Genomic DNA, 13518 nt, shown 5'->3' on the forward strand with positions numbered 1-13518 from the left:
CTCTGATCTGGTCACTGACAGCTAAAACCAAACTCATGGAGGTCTGGTAAAGTCGTAGAATCTATGAGTTTCCTGATTTGTGACTAAATTGTATTCCTAAGTATGGCAAACACATCATTAAAATCTTTGTAGCCTTTTAATGGCATATTTCAAAATTGGTAAACCTCATTGTGTAAGTAACAGTGCCTATTTTGAAATACCTATTTAAATGGGTGCTGTTTAAAAGAGGGAATAGAACCTATTTCGAATAAGCCATAGTGCATCCAATGTCTCTCTTTCAAAATAGGCTCTATGTGTCTAGATGCTGTATTTCAAAATAGCAAAGTGCTATTGCAGAATGTATTTTTGTGTGTAGCTGTGTTATTTCGAAATAAGCTATTAGATGATAGTAAGTTCGCTCTTCTGAGAAAAAGAAAAGTAGTAGCTGAAATCGGGAGTGTTATGACTGTTGTTGTAAAGTCCAAATCTGTTTCCTCAAAAAACAAGCAGAGAGAGAGAGGCGTGGAGGGGAAAGAACAAAGAGAAAATGTAACTTCTGTCTTGTGTTGACTCTCACTTGCCACCTCAGACTATTGGAAAAACGCAGACATGGCACGCGGTTTTATTAGCCATGCTGAGACGTGGCAAACTTGTGCCAACATTTGTTTTTTCATGGCATTTCTATAATCTGCCTCTTTGGTCCCAGGTTTACAGCAGTGTTGCAAAATATGCACTTTTGGAGATACGGTATGGTCCTTCACTATGACGAAGGCATCCCAGGTTCAAATCACGCTATAGACAGCAGTTTATGCAGGTCTGATGAGTTCCAGTAAGAACAAAACCAGTCACATGCTAACATGGTTTCATCAGAACCTTATTTTAATATGCACTTTTGGCCAGCCTAACCAGACTCTCCGCAAGTAAAAGGCAACATGAGAGTGAAATTAAAGGGAAGAAATTAGATGAGGAAGGAAGATTCATAAAGGCAGGGTGACTGACAGTCTGATATCCCAGGTGGTATTTGTGATATTGCAAGAGTCTGTGGCAATCTTGTCTGGATCCACCCCTCTGGTTGTCTGGTCAGGGTCTCTCTCAGGGCCAGCATAGTGAAGACCCAGTTAAAAGTTGATCCTGGGTTCCCAGGAGATGGCTGGGATGGCAGCCATGATAAAAAACTGTCATCTTCCTCGTTTTTCATGTCTGAGATAATCTCCCCACCTGTCCTCTGCATGTAGGAGGCTCATCAATTTCCCCTTGAGGGACAAAGTTGGCTTCAGCATTGTCAATGTGTAAGGCTATGGTTAGGCCATGGACTCTGTGGCTTTTACAGACCTCTGTGACTTCAGCTTCAGCCATGGAGCAGACCTGGAGCTGTAAGGCCCTGCGTTGGCAGTCTCTCTCACTCTCACACTCACACTCGCAGAGTGTGGGCTTCCATGACTTCCTATTAATTTTCCACAACGGACACATGACAACAGTTCATAAAAATAGGGTTGCCAACCCTCCCAGATTGGCCTGGTGTCAGCATCATTCTCCTGGTGGCTGTTGAAATCAATCCTGGTGATTTTAATAATATTTTAAGAAGATGACACTGTGTAATGTTGGGGAAGAAAATCTCCCAGAATAGCTTCAATCAGAGTTGGCAAGCCTAACTAAAAACAGCTGTGACAAAATCTTAACTTTACCTATAAGCAACTATAATGTCTGCAAGTGATCACCTTCTCAGAAAAAATATGAAGGCAAGGTGCCTGCCATGAGTCTTATCTATATACTGCTTAGTATCTTGTTTGTGAGGCGAAAGAAATGAAAGAGAGGATTGCTTGCTTCTTTGATTTTTGTTTATGTAGCTCTAATCAACATATCTTATATGTTTTACCATAAGAAAATATATTGTGTTCATTTGTCTTCTATAATGCATAGGTTTTTTTCAGAAAAGTGCAGTATTTAAATAGTTGAACAGTTAGCAGAACAATCTTCTGTTTTACCTAGAATATTAAATATTGTAAGCATGGCATGTGGTGTTTGAATAGGTTGATACTTGTTGATTATTGATCGTTGTGGTATGTAGGATATGGTGACATCATAACACAGTGGATCAGTTACTAAGTTCTCATGTGTCTCTTAGAAAGTACCTGTCTGTTGCTTCCAAAATTCTATGGAGTCAGGTTAAATTGCTTATGATTTTTTTGGAATGTTTACTGGAATCTAAGGACTCTAAGTCTCTGAAACCATATATCTTCAAATTGAGAAATTAATAACTAAGAGGCTTTGGGTCTTGAGAATCATGTATTTAATTTGGGTAGAGTTCTTTATTACTTGAATATGCTTCATATATAATGGGTGGTAATCCTGAAATTGGTTCTATTTTTCTGTCTGAGTTGATACATACTCCTCTCTTGTCTCCTGGGATCTCTCTTTGACGGTTCAAGTCACATGAAAGTGTTGACTTCTGTTCCATGTCTGGAACAGTTTGTGACTGTTTACTGGGGGGGAAAAAAAGCAGCTACATTGTAAAAATGTGCAGTTATCGCTGAATAACCATCTTTTAAACTATGGATTTGGCTAAAGTAAAATGTTCTTGGGTATAAGAACAAGGATTTTTTCCACTTAATTTAGCTAGCTTCTTCTGTTTTACAGAGGTTTCGGATGGTTTGCACCCTTCTCCAGATTATTAATTATAGTAACTGTGGCTGTATCTAAGAGGGTTTTATTGATGAAACAAGTGTTTTGTTGACAGAACCACCTGCAGAGTGTCCAAATTCCCAAGGGCGTTCTGTCAACAGTAAGTCAACAGAACTCAGCACTTTGTCTACAGCTGTACCCCACTTGCCACAAGGAAGAACATCTCTGTCAACAGAGATCTGTTGACAAAAGCTAGTCTGGACATTCTGGGGGCCCTTCTGTCAACAGGGCTTCCAGGACACCCAGCAACCCTGTCTGCTGTGCTTCCAGTTGGCCATTTTGTTGTTAGCTGCCGGGCAATCCAGTTGCTGTCTGTCAACAGAGTGGATCGCTCTTTCGATCCACTTTGGTAGTCTGGACGTGATCTGTTGACAGAAGTGTTGTCGCAAAATATCTTCTGATAAAAAATTCTGTTAATGAATTGCTGTAGCCTGAATGACAGATGTTAAAGGTTGTGTCTTAATATGAAACATTTATACAGTAGTATAACCAGAAAATTGTAAAACAGAAGCCTGAAAGACTGTAGGACTGAACATGGTGTTTAAAAAAAAATCCATTTGATGGAACTGTAAATTAATACCATACTGAACAGTTTTAGCAGGTACTAATCAGCTGTTTTTTTGAGTAGAAAGGGAAGTATTGTATTATCAGTTCTGGGTGCCACACTGTAAAAGAAATATTGTACATTGGATGGGTTCAGAGAAGAACAGCTGTGAATTGTCAAGACTTTGGAAGGATTCACATAATGGAAAGAGCAAAAATATTTAAAGAGTTCATACAGGCAGGGTATGTGGCAAGGAAAATCATGTGAAGTGTATGGAGTTATTAGCACCAAAGATGGAAAAGAATTTTAATGTGGTATTTAGTATACAATTTGGGAATCATGTAGATGGAATATTAGGAAAAACATCTGACAGAAAAATTGGGTTGTGGAATAGTCTAATGGAAGAAATATAATGTTCCCAAGAAGTAACTACAGTAGGAAGAATACTTCAAAATGTGCTGAACAGGGAGCTGGCCTCTAACTCAGTGAAGTCTCTTTTCATGACTTATTCTGTAAATGATTTTTGCTGCCATTTAACTACGGTTTATGAAGTAAATGATGGTCAAATATTTTGGACACCCAGGCCCCAAGATGCTAAGTACCATCCGGTCCCATTTCTGGCAATTAGGAATAACTGTGCAGAGTTAAGTCCTATATGAGTTAGTCTTCATCACTGTTAAATCAACCAAATGCACAATTAAATATTAAAATTGAAAATATTATAACTATTATAAACTTAAATTTCCATTTTCATGCCCTTGTTACCTGCAGCAGCCAAAAACAGAAAATTTGCAACAATGTAAGTGGCTCCTCTCATATGGAAGATAACTTTGTTTATACGTGTGGATTCAGCAGATGGCACATTTTGAAATAAAAATGGGGAAGCTGTGTGTAGGTTATGTTTTAGTTTCCAGAAACTTAAGTTCCAGCTGCTAATGGATAAAATTGTCTTAGAGAAGCTATAAAGGCTTTTTGAATATAGCTTTCGTTATGATAGGCCTCAGCATGATCCTATTGTTTAACGCATAGCCTTCTTTAGACCCCGTGGTGTCCAACCAGTTCTGAAGTGAACTAGTTGGACAGTTGAGCAAACTAGCCACATAAGTATGAAAATATATTTATTGTTCAAGCCAACTAGCCACACTCATCTAGCCAAAGAGCCACAAATGACTAACATTTTAGATGCCACAGTTCTAGACTATTCTTTTGGGCTTGAGCCCTCTGTCTGGGAAGAATCCTGTGTGAAATTAAATGTATGCATATTAGGTAACCTCTTTCACCAGAGGAACATTTTAGCCTCCTGAATCATCTGGTCATAACAGAATCTCAGAAAAGTGATACCTTGTGTGTATGTGTGTTCTTTCATGGATTAAGTCTAGATATTACTCTAAATGTACAAATGCTAAGCAGAGATAACTAGGGGCTTGTCTAGACTTACTGGAGGGTTGGTGCTTTGGAGGCCGATCTTCCGGGGTTTGATTTAAGCAGGTCTAGTAAGGATCTGATATATCAAATGCCGAGGGTGCCCCCCAGACACCCCCTCTCCTCCTCACAGCTGGGAGTTTCTTGTGTATCTGTAGTGTCCTGCAGTCCCGAGGATTAAGGGAAGTTGACGGGAGAGTTTCTCCCATCAACCTCCTGTTGTGGAGATGGCATAGAAAATTGATGCAAAGTGTGTTAACTCCAGCTACGCAGTTCACCTAGCTGGAATTGCATATGTTACATTGATACTTTCCCTTCTAGTGTAGACCTGACCTGGATGTGCAAATGAGGATTGGGTTGATAACCAGGTTGGCTGTCTGATGACTGACTGATTCTGAAATTTGGGGCGCACACAAGAACTGAAATACAATTTAAACAATACAGATTTTAGAAACATTCTTCCATCTCTCGCTTACCGTACATTTTAGTTGAGGCTTTTTAAACAAATCATTCTTAATTATTTCCCAGTTTATGCTACCATTGTTTGAAATAAACCATTTTGGTTGGTGGCATATCACAGTTTTCCTGAACATGTAGATTTGTGACTGAGGGAGGTGTGTGGAGAGGAGAGGGGTGGGGGCTGGTGGAGTGGTGAGGGGCAGTTTAATTACTGCCCCTTTCACTACTATTATAGGTGGCGGTTCAACAAAAAGGTCACAGTTCTGGTCTCTGCTGACCAGCTTCTGTGTTTAAAATCCAAGTCATTATTTTTGCTGGCTTATCCTTTGCAAATAAAGATATTGGGAACGCATATCTGAAATCTCAAACTTGCAAGATTTAAATAGCTTACTCTTTTTTTCTTGTTTTGTTCTAGGTGAAATTGTGGTCAATGAAGTCAATTTTGTGAGAAAATGTATTGCAACAGATACAAGTCAGTATGATCTCTGGGGAAAGTTGGTTTGCAGTAACTTCAAGATTTCATTTATCACAGATGATCCCATGTCACTTCAGGTATGTTTCTCTCATAATGGTTGCATCCTGATGTACAGGTAATATGATTAACAAAATAGATTCAGTTAAACTAAAATAAATTTCTCAAGTAATTGAGACATCTGACCTCATTCTGTAAAACAGGCGAGGGGAATCTTTTTTGGGACGGGGCTACTAACCCACAGAAAAATCAGTCAGGGCCCCACAAGTGAGAAGCAAATAAACAATAAATGAAATAAATAAATAACCCTCAATGGTGTGGTCCCTGACTGGAAAAACACTCCACTCATTGCCCTCACACACCAGCCCCAGAGCCTAGGAAGGCCTGGGCTAGTAGATTTTGTGGGCCTTCCTAGGCTCTGGGGTGGGTCCAGAAATGAGAAGCTCGTTGTGGGTGGGGACTGCCGGGAAGTGGGCCTGGGCTGTGGGGTCTGGGCGGGATTGAGGGTGCAAGAGTAGGCTGCGGGTGGTAGGGCTGGGCAGGAGTGGGGTGCAGGAGTGTGCTGGGGATGATAGGGCTGGGCAGAAGTGGGCTGGGGTATATGGTCGTGAGGGATATGCAGGAATGGGTTGGGGATGGTGGGGCTGTGCAGGAGTGGGTTGGGGGGTGCAGAATCGGGGCAATTGGGGGGCACTTACCTGGCGCAGCTCCCAGACACTTCCAGGCACTGCCCACTATTGCTCTGATTGTCTGCAGTTCCAGCCAGTTGCAATTGCATCAGGGGAAAGCTTCCAAGCAGCGCTGCATTGCTGCTCCCCCAGTCAGGGAAGGGGGAGCAGCCATGTGCTGAGCCCAGAGCCTCTTTCCGTCCTCAGCAGGCAGAGCCTGTGGACCAGATCCAACCCTGGCTTGCCTGACTCTGGCCCATAAGGCTTGGGGCTCCGCGCTCTGCACTCTACAGTGGGCCACATGCTGGGGATTGGAGTCCCAAGCCTTGGGGTCTGGATCCTGACTGTGGGCAGGGGATTTCCCCACCCCTGCTACAAAGAGGCAAATTAAGGACTGGCACACCTGTAATTTAAAATGGATGTCTGAACTTCTGTTCTGTTGTTTTGTATCTACAGACTGTAGGTGTTTGACATCAGTTTGGGCAGTTATGATACTGTTTAGACTACAGTATCAAAACAGTTAACAATGGAAGTATAATGAGCTACTGCTTGCAGGAGGGCATTTTGGGAAATACTGTTAAGAAGTCCAATGCTTTATTGTTAATTGAGAAATATAAGGGAACACCATACTGAATTCCGAGAGTTCCAAGTTTTGTTTGTGTAGCTATAAGCAGCCGTTCAGCAAAATCTTTCATATGTGCCCAAACCCTATTGAAATCAGTGAAAGAGAAGACAAAATACAAGTGAAATTAGCGTATTTACTATAGATACAGCAATGTATACAATTAAGGCTGGTTGTTCATAATAAAAGGGGAAAGTTATGACAAAACATGCAAAGTCATCACATTAGTTTAATTTGCAAACATTCTGGCAACAAACACATTTAATACAAGAAAGGTTGTTGAAACTGAGTTGTAAATTATACTTACTTTTTCAGTAAAAATGTCTTAATCACTTATACTTTTTAAAAGCACCCATTTGCCTATCTGGACATGTATTTAACTACGTTAGTGGAAAATACATAAAGGAGTCTTGCTCAGTAGTGGCCAGTGAGGTGACAAAAGACCATGGCTTTTATGAAAAAGTAAACTCGTATTCATATTTTGTAACAGAGAGGTAGCCATGTTAGTCTGTGTTCTAGCAAAACAAACCAGTAGTCATGTAGCATTTCAAAGACTAACAAAATGATTTATTAGGTGATGAGCTTTCATGGGACAGGCACGCTTCTTTAGATCATATTTTGTGTCATGGAAATCATAGCTGCAACAGCCTTAAAGTTTAATATAATTGTATTCCATGATATCCAGTGTCTTCGTTTTGAAAGCCATTGCTATAGAAGGCTTTGAAGGCATATTACTTTTAATATGTACAATTAGCATTATATTTCCTTAACAAACATTTTTGTCTTTTTCTATCTCTTCTTCTGCTGTCATTTTTCTCATTCTTTCCTGCAAAAAAATCCAGAATCCAGTATGGCAATGTGAAGCGGTCTGATATTTGTCTACTTTATTCAAGTGGTTTGAGTAAATTTGCTTTCAAATTTGTAAACTATGAAAATTACACTCCTTTGCTCGCTTATATGCGTTGTAGCTCCTGCACTTGTAAAGTAATAAGTGGCAATAGTAGCAGATGGTGATATAACATCTGCATATATAACTATGTTTTGGGCTCAGAGTACTGTTTTGAAGTTTCTGACTTGGGCTGTATAACTGCTCTAAGGAGCAATCTTCCACGCTTAATTTTGTTACATCTTTTCACAGTTTCAGTAATGGTTTTTCATCTTAAATTGCAGTCAGTTTAAACTTGAAATGATTTGAAAACTCTAAATATGGTCTAACCTTTTTTCTATATAAACTACATTGTTTTCATTTGAGAAATAACTGTCATAGTTCTGTCTAACCTGTAAAATGCTGTAAAATACCATGCTTAAAAACAATGCTTTTGTAAAGCTCCTGTTGTTTATAATGAATTTGTCTCTGTTCCAGAAATTCCATTATAAAAATCTTCTCCTTGGTGAACATGATGTGCCACTAACATGCGTTGAACAAATTGTCACAGGTATGGAAAAGTTTATTAAGTAAGGTAAAAGCTTAAAAGATGAATTTGTATGAGTCAGCTGCTTTCTATATAAAGGCACAATTATACACAGTTATTAAGGATGAATTTCATTAGTCATTCTATGACCTTACAAATTAAGTTAATTTTAGGCATAAATTAGTAAAGCATTCTGAAGACTGGGTAAAATTCAAGTAAGAAATTTTGCGAGACTTGCATTAAACTTTGGTTTTCATGTTCTTTTTGAAGTATGTGAGATTACAATTCTGAATCCATAATTGTTCAAGAAACAGTACCTTTAACAAGTGTTGGCTTTGTGTTTATTTATAACTGCTTTAACATAACATTGAACATCTCTTCCAACTTAAAATTTTAAATTAAAAAAGATAACCAATGATGGTAAGAATTACACTTATTTACTGGTGTTATTTCTGTCACCAAACCAAGTAGGTCAAACACACATAATAGATTGATTTTTAAGGTGATCTTGTCTCGCTATCTTTATAGCAGCTTTTAAAAAGGTCAGCAACTTCTGCAGGTGAATTTCTCTGTTATGCCAGAAATTATGGTCAGAATCTGCATCCTTCCACATTTTGAAGTTGTGTCAAATTGAGGGAAATCTGTTAAAATTAAAATTAGAAATTTGTATCCACTTTTGAGGGACCAGCTCTCTGGACTTCAGTGACCCAGCACAAACTCCCACAGCATTTATTAAAACAAAAGCAGTCAAGTAGCACTTTAAAGACTAGCAAAATAGTTTATTAGGTGAGCTTTCGTGGGACAGACCCACTTCTTCAGACCGAAGTGGGTCTGTCCCACGAAAGCTCACCTAATAAACTATTTTGTTAGTTGGTCTGAAGAAGTGGGTCTGTCCCACTTCACAGACACAAATATTTGGAACACAAACATATGTAGACAATACATATAAATTCAACTACAGAAATGGTTTATGCATTACAGTAGGATTTACTGATCCAGCAGGTTATAACATTAAAAAGCCACCTTTTATTCAAAGCACTTGAGTTTTGTACATATTTATATTCATAATCCATTTTCCATGAAGCATGAGAGATGTCCATCACAGAGGGTCTGTCATATTGAAATTGGCTTTTCATTCCGCTCCCAGAAGGTTGACACAGAATCTCCATAGCTAAACGCTGGACTGTATTAGGATAGGCTCTAAAGCAGTGAGCTCTTTAACCCTCTTTCTGTCACAAGGGCATCTTCAGGGCTGTCTTGTCGTCTTGTTTCCTTTTTTAACTGCATTAGGGTGTGGTGGGCTTAGAAGGGTGCAGTATTTCTTTTCCAAAATTTTTAACAGATCTGTGTAGAGGAGGATTGACACCAAAGTTAGGCTTTAATTATTACTGTTGTTGTTAGTGATATACCTGAAAAGTGACAGTGGCACAGACTAAGCAAGAAAATTGTAAGGGGCAGAGATCGCATTGTATATCATCCTAATAATGATTCTCCATTACTCAATCCATTGAGAAATGACCTTACCAGGAGAGAATTCGTGCTGAACATCATGGGAGGCAAGATTGGTTGCTGAGAGGTGCTGTGTAGGAAATCCTTTGTGCATGAAATGTAATTATCCATCACCGGTGGCCATTTGGACATGGGGAAATGAGGACAACAGATACGTCAGTTTTGTTTAGGAAGCTAGACATTACATCCTAATGTGACTCAGTAAGGAGCAGCATTTGTTCTTCTCAGACAGCATTAACGTTCCCATCACCGGTATCATCTGAATGCAACTAACAGTATTTTCCCTCCAGTTTATACTCTATACTTAAGCTTTAACAACCATTTGTTGTTTTTGTTTTGTTTTGTTTTTAGTAAATGACACAAAGAGGAAACAGAAGGTCCTTGGTCCCAACCAGAAACTTAAATTTAATCCAACAGAGTTAATTATTTATTGCAAAGATTTCCGTATTGTTCGATTTCGCTTTGATGAAGCTGGTCCTGAAAGTGTAAAAAAGGTATTAAAAATTTGCAATTTTTCTCTAAAGTTCTCCTTTGCAATAGGTACCTGATATTTAGGAATATCTCATTTTGGTTTTTTAAACATTTTTATAGATTAAAGAAGGCTAATTCACCAATTTAAAATACTGTTTAATCTTTTTAAATCCAGATATGTATCTGTAATAATTTTTGAAGATAATTTGGTTACAGGAAATCATCTTGGGTGAAATGTGAATGTTTTTTCTACTACAGATGTGGTAAATATATCTAAAAATAGATGTAACAGAAACTGTTATAGTGTGTTTTCACTAGTACCCCAGGAAAATATGTATGTACATGGATATAATGAATACTTCTAGGCTTAAGGGACTGGCATCTGACGAATGTTACTCAAGAGGTGCAGTGCAGCAAGTGTTTATTTTCCCAGTATACACCAACTTTGTTCTGGAAAGCCCTCAGTGGAGGGTGATTAGATTATTCTCTGTTCACGTTCATTCTTTCTACGAAGGCCATCCTCAGGTGTGCTAATTATAATAGCGATGGGCTTTGAAGTGGAAACTTGTTCACCACAAAATGGCATTCCTTTAAATATACCACCAGGGAACTTTCAGATGTTGTTTTCACCATTGCGAGAGGTCAGATTCACACCTGTGACCCAAAGGTGAAAAGCCAGTTACAGTACTAGTCTCTTGCATCACCAAATCTTAGGGCTTGTCTGTACTTACTGGAAGATTGACCTTCTGGTGGTCAGTCCTCCAGAGTTCAATTTTGTGCATCTGGTGAGGATATGGCAAATTTGATCTCTCTGGGCATGGCCGTTGACCCCCTGTACTCCACACTGTTGGTTGGAGTAAGGGAGGTCGGCATGAGACTATAGAGGCCAGGCCTTCACTAGGGAAATAAGTTGATCCCTGTAGCTAAATTCCATATCTGAAATCAACTTGTTTCCCTACTATAGACTTACTCTGAAAGCTTTGTTTTTTGGAACTTACATAGATGCATATTTATACATCTGCTTTTTAAGTTCCAATCCAGATGAGCACTTGCAAATCACCTCATGTGCATTTAGTTTTGTGAATGTGGTAACTGAAAACTTGTGCAAATGTTTTCCAATGTTCATGTACACTGTGTGCCTACAGTTGTGGAGTTTTCACCCCAGGTGAGTGCACTCTGCAGTACATTAATGAAGTCAAATCTGTTCTACTTTTAAAACTGACAGCAGGTTTAGGGAACCAATATTTTAAAAGCTGGTTTAGAGCTTCCAATGCTGCAGTCAAATTATATAGTTGAACTGCATATTACACTGTAGAAATTTTGTTACAGCTAAAAATGGAAAATATTAGATACTTCCAAGGCTGTGTCTACACTACAAAAATAACTTTGAAGTTGCTTACTTCAAAGATGAGATCTACACACATCCTACTTCAAAGCTAAACTTCGAAGTAGGGCACTACTCCATTTCCGGGAATGGAGTAAAGACTTCAAAGTTGGGCTTCCTACTTCGAAGTTGACTTCAAAGTGAGGGAAAATGTGTGTAGACGCTCTGCTGGTTACTTCAAAGTAGTGCCTAACTTCAAAGTTAGTTCCTAGTGTAGACAACACGGTGTTGTGGAAATTTTTAACCTAAAGTTACCCAAAAGTTAGAGTGCTGAAATTTTATGTATGCCTGCAGGAATCTGGACAAGTATTTTGTGGCACATGCTTGGAGTTCCAAAATTAAAAATTCCAAGTGTTTGGGGTTTAGTAAAGGGTGCACAATGAGATCATTCACTGATGCTTTCTGATGAGTTGCTGTTGGCCTTTTTAAATTCTGGGAACCCTGATGTAGAAAAGGAATTTGATTGCTTCTTTGGGGAGTATAAAAACTGTAACATCCTAAATCCAAAAGAGATGAGAGAATTTATTTGCTGCATTCATATTTTCAGTGTTTAAATAGAAGGAAATTTCATGACCTGCAAACCGGTTTGTACTATTAAATAAGCAACCTAGATTGTTGGTTTTTTCTTCCAATACTGATGATGTAGACTTCCCGCCCTGTCCTGCTGAATTCTTCTCTGGCTCTCTGCTACTTTTTTTTAAAAATGAGAGAATAAATGCAGCTCATATAAGCAAGATGTTTTTTCTGGCATCATCACTTCTACATGCTAATTAGTTGTCACTAACAAAAATAAATCAATCCACAGATTGTTTTAGCTAACAAAGAATTGGGAAGGTTCAAGTACTATAAAAGCCTGGTTGTCCAGTATTCAGATAACCAGCACATTTAGTTAACAGGCATTCCTGGCTGGGGCCAGCTCCCCACTGCCCAGCCATGGGTGGGGGAGAAAGCAGCATGGGTTGCTGGCCCCAGCTGTACTAAAGAGCACATTTTGTTATCCAGCATCCCCGGTTCCTGGATAATAAAGCTTTTAACGTAACTGTATATGATGAGCAGAAATTCAGTTTGCAATAACCATGGCTGCTCATTGACCCATTGGTCTAGACTGGGAGTGTACAGTATTTTGAATATACAAATGCTATGTATAAATTCTTATAAAGAATGGTACCTGTGATCTCTGAGTAAACTTTCAAATTTTCAAATATCAGAATGTGCTCATTAGAGAGACTGGAAAAGACAGTCACAGCAAATCTTAACTTTTTAATTATGTGGCTGGTGTGCAGCTATGTAATTTTGAAATTTAAAGTGCATTTAGGTTGTAGAAGCATCTTTCCTTTTCTGGTGGGCAAAATTACAAGAAATCATCTCTCTGGCTAATGCAGTATGGTAAGAACACATTACATGCATAAATGACATTTTGGTCTAGTGAGGATTTTGTTTATGGGGTTTTAGGATGTAGCTTAATTGGGAAAGAAGGGACCTTGGTTCAGATGCTTCTGTCTTTTGGCATTTATCTTCCATTTTTCAGATCTTTGCTGTGGCATGTTTTTTAAATTAGTCTGTTTCTTACCCATTTTTTTAGCAGTGAGTACAAGACTATTTTATCTATGGATGAATCTTTGTAAAGTGAGCCTCGCCAGCCTTTTTACAACTCTAGTTTTGAGGATTCCTTTAATTTTACTTGCACTCACAGATTCAAATGTGTGTCTGAGCCACATTAATCAGGAATACAAAATTATGTGTATAATTCTATCTATGGTTTGCGACTGCAAAAAGGGAGGGCCATGTCTTTAAAAGTCAGGGCCTTGTCTGATTCTATTATGAGAGAATCTTACTGGGTTTTCTGTGGTGCACAGGTGGCATAGTATGTTTTAAATACATATAATGTTCTAGA

The 13518-nt window shown here is 38.7% G+C and overlaps 1 protein-coding gene across 2 annotated transcripts in view; it reads left to right on the forward strand.

Moving 5' to 3' along the window:
- MTMR10 (myotubularin related protein 10) overlaps positions 1 to 13518 on the forward strand; it is a 70722-nt gene that overhangs the window by 28925 nt on the left and 28279 nt on the right. For both annotated transcript variants that reach the window (XM_075006397.1, XM_075006398.1), the window contains exons 3-5: positions 5502 to 5638; positions 8212 to 8284; positions 10121 to 10263. In XM_075006397.1, the coding sequence (XP_074862498.1) occupies positions 5502 to 5638; positions 8212 to 8284; positions 10121 to 10263 (353 nt within the window). The remainder of the gene's footprint in view (positions 1 to 5501; positions 5639 to 8211; positions 8285 to 10120; positions 10264 to 13518) is intronic.

Source organism: Carettochelys insculpta, chromosome 12 (assembly GCF_033958435.1).
Source record: "Carettochelys insculpta isolate YL-2023 chromosome 12, ASM3395843v1, whole genome shotgun sequence".
NCBI classification, from domain to species: domain Eukaryota; kingdom Metazoa; phylum Chordata; order Testudines; family Carettochelyidae; genus Carettochelys; species Carettochelys insculpta.